The 16,318-nt window shown below is 37.5% G+C and overlaps 1 protein-coding gene across 1 annotated transcript in view; it reads right to left on the reverse strand.

Moving 5' to 3' along the window:
- Positions 1–6,275: 6,275 nt before the first annotated feature.
- LOC139764789 (uncharacterized) overlaps positions 6,276–16,318 on the reverse strand; it is an 821,726-nt gene continuing 811,683 nt past the window's right edge. Inside the window, exon 33 of the mRNA XM_071691681.1 lies at positions 6,276–15,589. Within this exon, the coding sequence (XP_071547782.1) occupies positions 15,476–15,589 (114 nt within the window). The 3' untranslated portion in view covers positions 6,276–15,475. The remainder of the gene's footprint in view (positions 15,590–16,318) is intronic.

The raw sequence follows: 16,318 nt of genomic DNA on the forward strand, positions 1-16,318 counted from the left end.
CTGGCCACTACCGGTCGCCTGGTATAAGGCAGGACCTAACCATTACCGGTCACCTGGTATAAGGCTGTAACTGACTACCTCTGGCCGCCTGGTATAAGGCTGTAACTGACTACCTCCGGTCGTCTAGTGTAAGGCTGTAGCTGACCAGCTCAACGCCTGGTACGAAACTGTATCTTGGATGAAAGGTATTTTGGTGAATTTTTCAAGTGTTTCAGGTTATAATGAAAATTTCCGTAGGGATGTTATTCCTTATTCTGAATAAGAATTAGGAGTAAGAAAAGAAAGAAACTCCATTTTATGAGACTGCATGTTATTAACAATTGGGTTAATTACCCTTATATTCTTACGCCAATTAACTGACTAATTAGCCTAAATGTAAGTTGATTTCGAAAATCAAATGTTTAAAAGAAATCATGAAAAATTCCAGGTATTTTGGTTGAGATCTTGGTGTCATTATGGTGAAATACCGCAATATAGATATGTTTTATGTTGAATAAGAATTTGGAGTGACAAAACTCCCTTTGATTAATCTATGCATGTTACTAACGCTAAGGTTAATCACCTTTGTATTCATCATCTAATTACTTGACTAATTAGCCTAAATATAAGGTTTTGACAAGTGATTCCCATTTAGCGTGCTTCATAGTACATATGTTGAGATTTTGAGCAAAATCCAAAGCGTAAAAAAAAAAAAAGAAATCCAGATAGTTGTCGTGAAATTTTGGTGGTAATTTGGTGATGGTTTCTCAAGCATGAACTTTTAATGAAAATCACAATATAGATGTTACTCCTTTTGCTTAATAAAAATTTTGAGTGAAAAAGCTCCACTCCCTAAAATTTTGCATATTACTAATTGCGTTAATTACCGTAATTTTGATTTGCCAATTACTTGACTAATGAGCCAAATGTAAATTGTTGACATTTGATTTACATTCAGCATGCTTAATTGCGCATATGGTGTTTTCGAACAAAGTTCAAGGTGGCTAAGAATCATTAAAAATTCTAAATATTTTGGTTGATTTTTGGTGAAATTTTCATATATTGCAGATTTTAATGAATATCTTCAATATAGATGTTATTCCTTATGCTGAATAAGATTTTGAGTTAAAGAGCTTTTTTTCATAAAACTCTGCGTGTTACCAAGTTATTCCTTATGCTGGATAAGAATTTGGAGTGAAAAAATTCCATTTGATTTGATTTGCATATTATCAAAAATTGGGTTGCTCACCTTAATATCTACTTCCTAATAACTAGACCTATTGGCCTAAATGTAAATTTGTGACAACAGATTCTCATTCAGCAGACTTAATAGCACCTATGGTGAGATTCTGAAGAAAAACCAAGATGTTCAAAAAAATCATGAAAAACTGCGGGTATTTTGCTTGAAAATTTGATGGGGTTTTGTTGAAACTTTCAACTTTAGATTTGAATGAAAATCTAAAAACAGACAGACATTCCTTATGCTGAATAAGAATTGGGAGTGAAAAAAATGTATTTCCTAAAATATTGTATATAAATAACACTTGAGTCAATGACCTTAATATCTATTTGCTGATTACTTGACTAAGTAGCGTAAATGAAAATTTTTGACAACATATTCTCATTCAGCATGCTTGATAGCACCAATGGTGAGGTTCTGAACAAAATCCAAGGTGTTCTACGAAATCATACTAATATCCAGGTATTTTTCTTAAAATTTTGGTTGAATTTTGGTGAATTTTTCACCTTCTTTAGATATGAATGAAAATCTCAATATTGATATTATTCCTAAAGCTGAATAAGAATTTGGATTGAAAAAATTCTATTTAATAAAATTGTGCATGCTATTAACCCTTGGGTTAATCAACTTAATGTTCATTCACTAGTTACTTGACTAATTAACCTGAAATAAGTTTTCGACAACAGATTCTTATTCAGCATGTTTAATAGGCCCTATGGTGAGATTTCGAAGAAAATCAAAGATGTTTGAAAAAATAATGGAAAAAATTAAAGAATTTTTCTTGAAATCTCCGTGAGAGTTTGGCAAATTTTTAACTTCTTCAGGTGTGGATGAAAATCTACATTCAGATATTATTTCTTAAACAGAATGATTGTTTGGAGTGAAATATTCAGTTTCCTAATATTTTGCATGTTATTAACACTTTGGTTAATCACCCTCATATTCACACACTAATTACTTGACTAATTAGCCTAAATATAAGTTTTTGACAACAGATTCTCCTTCGGCATCCTTAATGCTACCTATGGTGAGATTATGCAGGTAATCCAAGGTGTTCACAAAATCATGAAAAATTCCAGGTATTTTACAGTTTGAAAATCTTGTGGGATTTTGGTGAAATTTTCAACTTCAGATCTGAATGAAAATCTCAATGTAGATGTTATTCCATACGCTGAATAAGAATTTAGTGAAAAAAAATGAATAAGATTTTTCAAGTTATTTACACTTGGGTTAATTATCTTAATATCAATTTGCTGATGAATTAACTAATTACAGTAAATATAAGGTTTTGACATGTTCTCATGCGGCTTGCTTAATAGCACCTATGGGGAGATTTTGAAGAAAATCCAAGGTGTTCTATAATTCCTGAAAGATTTCAGGTATTTTGCTTGAAATTCTGCCATTTTCATCCTTAGATTTGAATGAAAATCTCAGTATAGATGTCATTCCTTATGCTGAATAAGAATTTAGAATGAAAAATACCATTTCCTAAAATGTTGCTCGTTACTAACACTTGCGTTAATCACCTTGATATTAATCGCTGATTACTTGTCTAATTAGCCTAAATGTAACTTTTTGACACCATATTCTCATTCACCAAGTAATATCTGTGGAAGAGGGAAAGTGAAACACCAACATTGGCGGTGTCGGACAAGCGGGTCAAGTTTTGAAGTTTGCCTGGGCAAGTCTATAAATCGGGGCGCTTTCGACTCTTGTCAATTAAGAAAGCAGAACTAGAACCATCCCAGATGTGGGAGCAACATAAACTGAGCAACTGTTCGGAAGAAAAGAAATTTCGATATCTAAACAGGACTCCCAATTCCACAGAAGCAGGCGTAGCTATTTCCATAATGTGAGATTTCTAAGATAGAGTGGATTCATACCAAGTATGTTCATAGATTTAAGAGGTGGAATTACAGAATCGTCGAGAAAGAGAGGAAGGCTTTGAGGAATCTACGAAAGAAAAATGGGCAAAGAATGGGTTTTGGAGGCATTAACCCCAACCAGAATGTGATATCACGTCCAAGTCTGAGCTTATTGAGGAAGTTGTGCCTAGACGAGATGCTGACAGAGTGAGAGAGTAGGGGGTAGATTTGAAGGGTATGAGACGTCAACGTATGAGTGCATTTGGTTATCTTTGGAGGAAAGGAATTGCTGAAAAGACGAAAAAGTATAGAAGAATGAGAGAACCTTGAGGGACCCCGCTGTTGATGGAGAAAAGGAGAGAGGCTGATTTATCAACAATCCAGAGAGGATGCATGAAGAGAGGGAGCAAAGTGATGGAAGAAAGTCAAAAGAGGAAAGCTTAGAGATGAGACCCCGATGCCACATGTTGAAAGCTTTAAATCTATTAAGGGTAATTTATGGATTTACCCAAAATCCTTCAAAGATGATGACCAGACATTAGTAAGGCAGGAAAGAATATCTCCAGTGGATCTTGCCTTACTGAAGCCATATTGGTGATAAGATAGAAGACTGTGAGATTCAAGAAGTTTGAGAGTATGGGAATTGAGGAAGGACTCAAAGGATTTGGAAGTGGTAGATGTCAAAGCAAAAGGGCGATAGTCAGAGGGGTCACGCTTATCAGACATGGGATGTAACAATGCATGCATCCACGAAGAAAGGAAAGTTCTGGTCTTTAAGCAGATACCGAACAGATGAGCAAGCACAGGTGCAAGTTCAGAGGCGCACTCTTTCAGTACACGAGCATGGATGCCATCAGGACCATAAGCCTTGCTTGTGTCCAAAGAAAGAAGCGTTCTTCGGACAGTTTGAAAAGAGATTTCGGGAAGGGGCAGAGGGTAATGTTAGATTCAATCAAGGTAAAGTTGGAACGGGAACCAAAAGGAATATTTTGTCCAAGGGAAGTTAGCTACAATAGTCAGAACGGAAAAGCAAAGGACATGTAGAGCAACCAAAGTGGTTAGCGATGCCCTTAGCTAAGGACCAGAAAGATCAATGGATGATGTGGAGAGGTTATCGCACTACCTTATAATAAAGGAACACTTTGCATCACGGGCAATGAAATATGCTGAATGGGAGTCGGAGGAAAGAAAGTTTTTCCGAGTCCGATATTATTCTATCTTGTGGAACGTCATTGGCATATGAGGAGCCCAGGTATGCCAACATATAAACGCACCCAGGAGAATATATCAAAATTTTCACCCTGTATTTCATAATATAAAGTACGGAGGGATACTGTTTTTTGATTGGCTGTACAATAGATAGATTTAATATCACTGATGTATTAAGAATTCAGAGGCTAGATTATCTGTGGGTATAACCTTCAAAATTAGTAGAGCGTCACTATCTAATATTCCGTGAACTGCTCTAAAACTTATTGACACAGAATTATATTGCCATCAAGTCGAAATATCTGTCGGTAGAAACTGCTGAACAAAGTCGCCATCAGTTATTAATAATCAGTTAGAATCCTTTTCGTACACGTCAAATGTTTAGATCCTAAACATTGTTTATAAGCTGTAAGCAGACCTTCCTCGCTCTGTACAAGTCCCACCGAGTATGGGAGTCACCACCACGACCTTCTGTCACTGTGAACATTTCCCTGTGTGCGATATGCTGACCTCCTCCTGCGTAACTTTAGTAATAGTTGTGGCGCCGGTCCTATAGTTTTCATGACACTGTGTAACATTGACTTTCCTCTCCAGCAATTATCAGCAAGATATAATATCACACTAAAGGCTCTCGTCACCTAGTATAAGCCCTCCTGCCTGATGGTCTCATGCCAATACCATTCGAATATTTTCCACCTCGAGAACCGTGCTGGCCTGGCCTCCGATACACTTACAAGCAGGGAGTAACGCCACAACACGACACCACCACAATATCTGCCAGTTATGCAGCTTACCTCCGCTGCGACCCCGGCACCAGTGACATTGATGTGTCGCTTGCATAGCATGGTAGACAGTCGTGGTCTCGTTCGTCGTTGAGTCTCGTCTTAATATAGTGAAAAAGGTCTGGGCAAACGCGTCACAATTTAAACCTTACACATTAGTTTTCCAGTTTCATAAGAACTACATGGCATAAGACCTACACCTCTTGTTTAGCTTTTGCCTTATTGTAACACATTTGAGAAACTTTAACGTGCGATCTAACCTAGCTCATAATTTGAAGAAAATTTCATCTGAAATGGAAGAATTTCTAAACATTTTTCAAACAATATATCCGCCCTTCCTTATTTCATTCCCAGTAACTGTGCTGTAATGCTGGTAACACAAGCTCTTCAAGGAACAAGGTCTCTTTACAATGTGGCAACGACCGCAACAGTGCTCGTCAGTCACTAGAGCCTTGTTTACTACGGATGGGACGCGATGCTCCGACCTGAGGCGTGAGCTTTCCAGCCGTCCGTGAAGCCCGTGGCTTGTGCACGTCGTACAGACACGTACCTCCTATGCTGCATAACCTCAGTGGTCTGCTCAACATTGTATCAGTTCTGCCTGTCCTCGCATATGCCTCTGCCCGATCTTGGGTGTGGAGTCCCTGTGGTCGTCGCCCTTTATCTCTATTTCCAGTTCTCTATCCGTGACAGACTTTCATGTTGACTTCACTTCCCTCGTCACGAGTCAAGCATCGGTATGGTGGGACTTGTTCACAGCTGAGGATGCAAACAGACCAGCGTTCTAGCGTAAGAATCCGCGTATGCGTACTTAAGACCAACGATCTCTGAAGTATACAAGAATTGTAATATACATTTTGAGCACCCGTAATTGCGATGATTTTTTTTTCCGAGATTCAATAGCCATTGACTACTGGAAGGTCATGAAAGCAGAAACCGAAAATAGCACGCAGAACAAATATAGAAAAGAATTAAATTGACAAACTTACCTGATAACATTTTATAAGTGTCCATACAGACGCCAACAGGTGTGGCTCACGCCTTGTCGCCACTATCCATAGTACTTACTGGTGGCAGTTTATTATCTAGTCTACATAAGAAATCCATACAATATGGAGAAATTACCATCAAAAGCATAATTTCAACAGCCGTACAATATCTAATCTAATGACCAGGGACTCGGATAATGAAACCATACAAGACAATTAACATTTTATTGTGTCCTCAGGATACAAATGAACTCTCGTGAGGAGCGAAGGCGTCGCATGGAAGAAACCGTTACGCAGGGAGGTTAGAAGAACACGTCACCTGAAAGTTTAGCTACGAAGCCATGCCGGGGTCGGTACCCGAGTGATCTGGGGAGTCGAAGTCACCATCAGCAAGACGCCGGACCTCGGAAACCCATGATGTTCATCAGACACCAACAGATTTCGAGATCCAGCGATAGTATCATAAGTGATTGTATAAATCTCTCAGCCTGAGGAGAGGCAATGTGCCTTTAATGATTATTGATTCTGACAGCTAAACAAATTAGAATTCATTCATGCACCAATATTTCTTTCGTCCACTTTTTAACCTCAATAATCACTGATGATAATTTGATGATGACGTTCAAAGAATGCTTTGGAAAGCTTCAGGTTCCTGGTGATGAATATTTAAGTGCGAGGTGCACAACAGTAGTAAGGAATTATCATGTGCTTGGAAGACGAGAGTTTAGATCATATTTCGCACATGGAAACAATATATCAACAAACAAAATCACATTTATCAACCAGTTACATAGATCTTGGACAGCCACAGAAACGAACACAGACGCTGGAAGTTTCTGCAAACACTTCTGCTTCGTCGACATTTTGTCTAGAATTGGTCTCAACATAAAAATCAGGAGCAGAACACTCTGATACCGAGGCAACATCGACAAACAAGAGAAGCCGGGACAAGTCCCAGCCGGGCTGGACGCTGGACGTACTGGAATCTGTCAGTGGGCGTCTGTACGCGGCTGACACGCCACATGCAAATACTGGAAATCTTAGCAAGGACTATGGTTGAATACCAAGAGTAAAAAAAGGAAAGACGCTGGACGCATCCCACTTTCTTAATCTTTTGGGTCTTAAATAATGATGGAATTGTCGGACACCCTACGCATTCCTTGCATCCAACCCGACCAAGGAAGGTAAAGACGAAGAATGGCATCGAGCACCGCCTGGGATAATGGCCAATTGACCAAGAGCTATTGTCTCTGGCGGCTGGTTTGTGCAAGCTGCTCCAAACAGTATTCATGTATCGCTCTTACGTCACACAACAGATGTCAAGAGTTGTCAACAAGATTTCATGACAGTGATGTTTTTTTTTGGTGATCGTTGACAGTCCATCAAAATTTCGTTTTGTAATCTTTGAAATCACTGTTGAAAACTTGTCGTGTGGCTTATAATTCACCTGCATTTCTGACCAGCTTGCACCTTTGGCCTGCAGAAACTTGACTCTATATAAATTTTCCTTTATTTTCTTCAAGTTGCACCTGTGAAAAATAGCTACACAATAATTTCAAGTGTGACCTACTCCCTTGGATGCCTGCTCTAGTAGTGTTGATAATGAAAGCCAAGTTTTGAGGAGCAATCATTGCCTTTCTCTAGTAATGATGTTAGTGAAACCAGGAAGATTACTGTTAACACAATTATGTACTTCAGCAGAGTTGCACTTAAATGCCTCTTTAAACAGTACCAATTATATTAATTCTTGACTCTAATATCGTTATGATTTTCTATCCGTCCGTTTGTCTGCACGTTTATATATATATATATATATATATATATATATATATATATATATATATATATATATATATATATATATGTGTGTGTGTGTGTGTGTGTGTGTGTGTGTGTGTGTTTAATTGAATAACGGTTTACTGATTTAAGATATTCGGCTGAAAATATACATTTGAGGTATTACAGATTTTACATAATAGGAGTCATGATATTTACGAGATAACTAATCATAAATAAGCGTAAGATAATGGTGAGCTGGATATTTACAAACTGGATAATCACACGGGTGAAGTATGCCTAGATAGACAGGGGGCAGATATACAAGGACGTTTACAGAATGAATAGTATGGTTCATACATCATGCACTTGGTTGAAGATTAACTGATGAATAGCGAGAGTAATACAGCAGGTGTGTGTGTGTGTGTGTGTGTGTGTGACCTTTCCATTTAAAGCTGGGACAAATTTTCGTTCGGCAGAATCATGTTTCCAACATACAACTTTTCCAGTGTTACGGGTCTGTACGACAGAAGCCCAATACTGTTGGTTTTGCTCAACTGAAATATCCCCCTGTATCTGACTGACGCTGAGCTGACCTACAAATGTGCTTTTCGCGTACCATGACATTACATACGCGCGGCGGAAGCGCATCTTTTGCCGACTGACCTGTAATATCACAGATGTGACCTACGACATAGATGACCTTTGGTGTAAACTTTTTCCCCCCCTCCCCCCTTCCTAAAAAACCATCATGACTTATTTCCACTTGCACGATGACTTCAGTCTGACCTAAAGAAAACACTTATGAAATCCGGTTTGATTTACGAAAACGTCGACTACATCCGTTCGGTAAAGAATGGCCCAGGTAGTCAGCAAGCAAGACACGAAGACCTCAGAGTTTTTTTCCCAACGGTAGAGAAAGGCAATATTGACTCTCGAAACTCGTCTAAATGTATATGTATTAATAATTCCCGACTAGCGTACCTCAGGCAGCGCTGGTCAGACAACAGCATGACGTTCAGGTCACTGTCCTCCTGCTACGGGTCAAAGGTCAGGTGCACTTGCTCCATTTCAGTGATGGTCAAGAAGACCCAATTCGTTTTACAACCAATTCATGTGCATATGGAGTCTGGTCATGAATAGCTGAAGTATATCATATATATATATATATATATATATATATATATATATATATATATATATATATATATATATATATATATATATATACAACGATAGTTCACAGTGATACGCGTGATCTATTATTTGCTAACAACCAGGTGTTTCAATTTCCTTTTGGTTATCAGCATATATATATATATATATATATATATATATATATATATATGTTTCGCTGTGAACTATCAATAAGATGGTTAGGCTTAATGCTATGATAATATCGATGCTTCTCTTATATTCTCTCATTTCAACGCGTGATCCATTACAGAGGAGTTTTCAAAATATCGGAATACTGTTTGGAGATCCACATAAAGGTATATAGGAAAACGGTGCTTCAATTTTGCGTAATCAAATGGAGCTTTAGAAAACGAGTTTCTCTGCACCTGACCTGAGTTGACCCGAAATGACAGGTCATCAGCTTCCCCTTACTAATGACCTCAGGGCGAAAGGTCTCCCCTCAGTCGTCGTGTAATTGGTGCATATTCTCTCTATATAAAATTTGGAAGTTATCAGCGTTGTGACCAAGAAAGAATCTGAAGAATGCTTTCATGCATTACATCTCTGGGAATTTCCCTCCTTATTTGCTTGTTTCACTGGACTCCGTGCTGTCTGCGGCGGCACTTCGAGAAAGAACTATCACAATACCGTATGCCAGAGTCTGCTTCAAATATATATATATATATATATATATATATATATATATATATATATATATATATATATATATATATCTTTAGATCACTTCTGGACAGTTAACTCCCTCGAACATTTGGCAAGAAGAACCATGAGTGAGGAGACATGACATTATTTCGTGTATTTATAAATAAAAAAAAAATCGATGGAAAAGGCGACTCTCTACCACTGAGAATACGCGAAGTTCTACAAAGATCAGTTGGTCTATCGAGTACTAGGGCTCCTGGCGGGTGCTAGAAAGTTCTCTTACATGGAAGTATATTGGACCGATTGAAGCCTTTTCTTTAAAGTGTAGTGGTATCTTCCCACGCCAGCAGTGGAATCTGTTCGAAGTCTTCGAAACGAAAGAAAAATCTGTCCATGTCAGCAAAGGAGACAAAAGATTTCAGTTCATTAATGGCTGAAAGTACGACATTAAGCAATGATGATTCTATATTCATCGTAACAACGAATCCCTTCTCTTTCTTGAGAGTGAGGGAGTGTGTTAGGTCTTCAAGGAGTCGATTTTAGGTTACACAGCCTGGCTCAGGGAAACCCAGAATAGAAGACTGGTGGAGACTCTCTCGTGTAGTTAATCTGTCTTATCAGCGCTTTATGGATGAAACATTTACTCAAGGAAGCAAAAGTAAACTATGTGACGAATTTCCATATTGGCGGGAGGAACTCTAGAGCGCGGATTAAAGATATATATAAAAAAAAGTGTAATCTAAAGCAAGTTCCGAGTTATTTCCTTTTTTTTTGTTATCGTAATGAGGATAGTTAACTTGCCCAGACAAGAAGAGGAAACTGGTTGGAAATCGTACCATCAACAGATGAAGAAACATGACACTGAAGCACGTCTGAATTCAACGCGTTCCGAGCAGGTGGTGTCGGAACGGGAGCGGAGCGGTGCAGGTGCTGTTTGGTCCACAGTCAGGGAGACCTGTCGCCCTTCTTAACTTGGCCCTTAACTGATAGATTACTTAAAATCACCCATTATGAAATGAATTACAATGCAGGGATTCTGTCTTAATACAAGGTAGCTTTTTCCCTATATAAATAAATTCTGAAATATGGTACCATGAAATAACTGCATGGAAGATACTCTAAATATTCCATGGTTGCTAACTCTTCCTAACTTCCTCACAGGTTTATAACTGATTGCCAACTTCAAAAAAGGGGAAAGCCGGCCAAAGGACCGAGCTCTCTCTAAACAGTGGAGACCTTCGCCATCTATCTAAAGCGTCAGTAGTTCCTGTATTAGCAAAATTTCTCCACTACTTTTATCATCAGTTACCTACAAAGGGTTGGGGGGAACAGGAAGGATCTTTTCATATTATGCAGTTTATAGAGAAGGAACCCACATGGATAAGATTAGAAAAAAATAATAATCCACCGTCAAAAAGTCCACGAGAACAACAGAACACTAAAATTGGAAAGAATTTTTTTTTTCTTATTTTTACAGTGCACACAAGCCCATGATTGAGGATTTGTTCCACCTCGGGGACTAGAGGAGGTGGAGCCGCCTGCCTGCCCCTGAGGCGTCACCTGGCTGTCAAAAAGGTCGCCGACAGAACCCATAAGTCCCTCAGAGAGTCACCAGCACGACCTTGAAGTCCTTCAGTCATCAACATGACCCAAAAGTCCCTCAAAGGGTCGCCAGCGTAACTCAGAAGTTCCTCAAAGGGTCGCCAGCATGACCCAGAAGTCCCTTAAAATGGTCACCAGTATGACCCAGAAGTCCTTTAAAAGGGTCACCATTATGACCCACAAGTCCCTTAAAAGGGTCACAGGCAAGACCCAGAAGTCCCTTAAAAGGGTCACAAGCATGACCCAGATGCCCCTCAACGAAAATTAAAAAAATTGGACAGTTAATATCTTATGGGAAATTGGGCAAATAATGGACCAAGTGAGCAGTCAGTCAACATCTTGAACTGCACACAGCTGTGGCCGCGAGGGAGTGTGCGTGGTTGTAGTAAGTTGGTAGAGGGACTGACCCGACGATGAACAGGTAAAACAAACGTGCTCTCAAAAAACTGAGAGACGTACGAAATTATATATATATATATATATATATATATATATATATATATATATATATATATATATATATATATATATATAATTGTCTACATTTAGATTGCTTAAAAATCTTGGAAATCACTCATCGCCAACAAATACAACACGCATCTCGCTCGCCAATAGCTTACTAGATTTAACCAATGTTTGTATGATAAGTTATTTCTTATATAGCGGAGGTAAAATCTCTGTGAATATTCCTTTACTGAAGGGGAAATTCCATCCAAAAATGTTCACAATATACTTTTCTTTTTGGACTGATGTAGCAGTACTGCATGTTGATTATTTGCCTCAATTTCACGTTGGATTCCCTGCCCGATCAACATTGATCAAGAAACAAAATATAGTTTCCTTTTCACAACAAAAGGACATATAATCTGCAATTTACATCAGATAGATAAAAGAGCATATCATATTTCTTTGGAAGAATAATGGCATTCACTATTAGCTAACGATGTATATTAATGCAGCAACAACAGGCAAACTGTAATCTGTTAGTTTAATAAAAATCATATACATACATACATTATATATATATATATATATATATATATATATATATATATATATATATATATATATATATATATATATATATTCATATATATATATATATAAATATATATATATATATATATATATATATATATATATATATATATATATATATATATATATATATATATATATATATAATGCTTACGTTTCTTTTCATATTAAAGTACAGAGAACATTCACACTGAAGAAAATTTAAGGTTTAAAACCACAGCAAGATGACGTGGAGTTCAAGGAAGTGAGATATTTTGAACGTTGAATTTTTTTTTGTGAAATTCATGTTGTCTTTGGCGTTACACTACTGCCTTGAAGTCCATTACTCTTCCCATTCAATACGTTTATGCAGTTCTCCAGCGACCGGGCTGCTCATCCAGTAAGAAAATCTTGAACAACAAGTACAAGTCATAAGATCAGGAAAAACAATACCGTACATTGATTTACATGTACAATGACTTACTAATAGTAATTATCCATAATGGAATAACACCATCTTGATATTTATTTTTTTTGGTTTGAATATCCTTAAATATGCTTCTAGATTCAAATTATTGGACTCCATTATACAGCTACGACATGAATTGCACACCGTGAGGGGGGATTTGGTTATGTACACATCTGAAAATGACTCAACTCTGACTCTAATAGCATCTTCCTTGAGTGTCATAAATAGGATACCAAATCTCTACTAATTCTAAACAAAATAGTCTCATGCCAATAACTGTTGGGAAACTAGATGGTGGAAGCTGCTCGCCATCGTGAGGGTTAAAGTCAGCTTGAATATATTTGGGTTTTATTTTGGGTAAAATTTGTGGTCAGTGGTATAATCGGGAGGATTTCTTATTTTCTTCGTTTTCTCTTTTTTTTTTTTTTGGTTTTGACAAATCTCTTTTTTTGTCATTTTGATTTCTGCTGAGCATTCAGTCCTTAATCTAAAGCAAATCTCATTCTAAAGATTTTCTTTTAGATACTCATCCATAGATACACAATCACTAGTTCAAAAAAAAAAAAAAAAATCCCAAACACAGCCATAACTTTACTGGTTATTCCCCAAATTACTAAGTGAACTTCTTTTCTTTTTAATGCGACCAGATGATTCAACTAAAGAGTAGATTGATGTGAAAATTTTAGAGTTCTACTGGTTATCATTCCAATCCTATGGTCGACTGGGATATGGTAAGCACCCCTTGAGGCATCCAATATGGACTGCATTGCAATAGACAAACTATGAGTTGTCATACTCTCTCTCTCCTAATGAAGAACTTCACATTTGGCACAAGGACTGAATGATGGTGCAGTGGGGAAACTCTATTGATATTCCTTATAATATATGCATATATACTCTGGTTTCCTGTGTTAGGAGTCTGTGACACAAAGAGCCAAGACACGAAGCGCTACGCGTCCAGCCCCCATGACGGCGAGCTACTCCACAAGCGTTAACAACAACTTACTGTAGCAGAAATTACATCTGATCACAGCTGAGGTCTCATACCCCTAATACTGTAGTATATATATTCATATATATATATATGTATATATATATATTTATATGTATGTATGTATATGTCGGATAAATCATAGCATTTAACGGCTAATAACAGTGAACAAGAACCGAACCTAGGTCCCACATGGAGACCGAACTTAAATTAATGTAACAATTACAATACTCAAAGTGATATGTCACTTTTTGATATGAATTTCCTAGTTCATCACTTAGGAGGCTAGTAGAATTTGCTAGTAGTATAAATCCGTCCTATAATTACAACATAATTCATGGTAGAAAAATTGAGGAATCATCACTACGTCTCTAGTCAACTACAAGGCCAAATTAATTTGTCTAACTTTTTTTAAAAATACTCTATAGTATTTTGTCTTTTCCAATGGTAAATTTCTGAGAACTTCATTGAAGTTAAATTTTCAGCTAAGATATACGATTCTGGTAACAATAATCACACAACAGAATGACAAGAACATTACACCTGGAAAAATGACATGGAAAGAGTTAACTTTCAACTCAGTGTTGTGTTTTACAAAACATAACTAAAATATACCAATGAAAATATCTCTTTGACGTTATTCTTCGACACATTCCTTTAGTAATATCAGTAGAAACACAATGATTTTACACTGAAGAACCAATGATCACCAAGCCTGTATATAATTATACACAAGCTGATGAATAATAATATATATACGTATATATAAAAAAAAAAAACCAACCTCTGCCGTATTTCCTTGTCTTGGTTTCATCCCGACTCAGCACTGACCACACTATCCCTAACACATTTCCAAAACGGGGTTTCCTCCCACTAAAACATTCCAGTTCAAGGGTGAAATGTCTTCACACTTCCCACAGGGTCCAGTGAGACATGGTATGTCTATAAAGACTTTGAAGGTTGGAGAGGGTTGTCATGCCCGGAAAAAAACAAGAGCATTCAATTACTCCAAAAAAGTTGCACTGTCTTAACCAGAAGTCAGCACTATAGAAAATGGGACACTGAAGAGTTCAAGAGGATTTCACTCGCCCAACTAGCTTAAGCGATTTAATAATTGTTCTTGGTTGCACTCTCGAATTACGTAGCTGCAGTCGTTACACTGTTCCTTTCCTTTCTTTTTTGTTTCCATTCACTCTCTTTTCTCGGCTATGCCCAGTGACTGCACTTGATGTCTCTTGTCTGATCGCTGACAAAGAAGATCTCTAAAAATCTCAAATATTTTGAAACGAAGAATCTCTTGTCTCTCTCAAGCACTCAAACTGTCATAGTCAGAAACAACAATTTTAAAAGCTGACTCACATGAGATAGGAGCGTTGTTTCCTGACAGACTGCATCATCTGGTATATTCATAGGAAAATCACACAGTATTTACATACAAGAAGGAGGAAATGTCTCCTATTGAAAAATACTATCAAATGGGTTTCATAAGAAATCCATTCAGATTCACAGTTTACCACATCAGCTACTCATCCTCGCACAACTAATTTAAAAAAAATGAAAGAACTCTCTCATAACACTTAAAAGTTCATCTCTTCCTCACCCTTGATCACAAAATAGATCAATGGCTATACTGAAAAAAAAAATAATGACAGAAAGAAAAGCACTGCTTCCGCTTGTTTCCTTCCACGCATCATCGCTAGCGCCCTTGACGCAACTATCACGACCGAAGCCTGAGGGTGTTGCACGTGTGCAGGAGCACCAGGGAGGCCAGCAGGGCCAAGGAGGGTAGACTCAGTGCTCCGGCTCCTCCACACTGCTCAATATCCTGCTCCTGTAAAGACACAGTTGTGATCCCAGATATGAGAGCAACGGTCAAGACGTGGACATCATCTATAAATTCTTACCCAGACCAACTTTATGACTCTACAGTTAATATTTACATCAAGAAATTTAGGTCTCTGAATTTGCTAGTTATGACTGAAAGAGGAAATCTGAATCCCTCTAGGATTTTCAGCAAATGTGTTCAAATCTTCATACAATATTGGCACACACTTATCATAATGACCCAAAGAAACTGTATATATATATAAACATTAGCTATTATATATATATGTATATTCATATGCAAACATTTATATAGGAAACGCATCCCAAACGTCGATTCTAGGCACTCATTCCCAGTATTGCTTGGCTAGCCTGCCTGAGATGTATCGGTCAAGTATGTGCCAAATAAGGCTGAAATTTCTTAGGGGAAATGGCAAATGAATATCTGTGCGAGGCTAAATTGAAAACTGCACTTAAGCCGACATGGAACGATTGAATTTTTCTGTTCTATTAAAGAAAAAAAATCAAAAGTACTTTATGGACTATGTCTTTCTAAAGATTCTGGCAGTTGGGTTTTATATATGCTTCTTTTTACACATTCCCTATCATAAGATATGGCAAATCTATCCATATGGGTCGTAGAGATGGAAGCAAAACTATTAATGAGTCATAATTCCGTGTACACTGTGAGTGGTCGGCGTAGTTGAAATATTTCTGATACATCTGTCCATGTGAA

This window comes from Panulirus ornatus, chromosome 4 (assembly GCF_036320965.1).
Source record: "Panulirus ornatus isolate Po-2019 chromosome 4, ASM3632096v1, whole genome shotgun sequence".
Classification (NCBI taxonomy): Eukaryota; Metazoa; Arthropoda; class Malacostraca; order Decapoda; family Palinuridae; genus Panulirus; species Panulirus ornatus.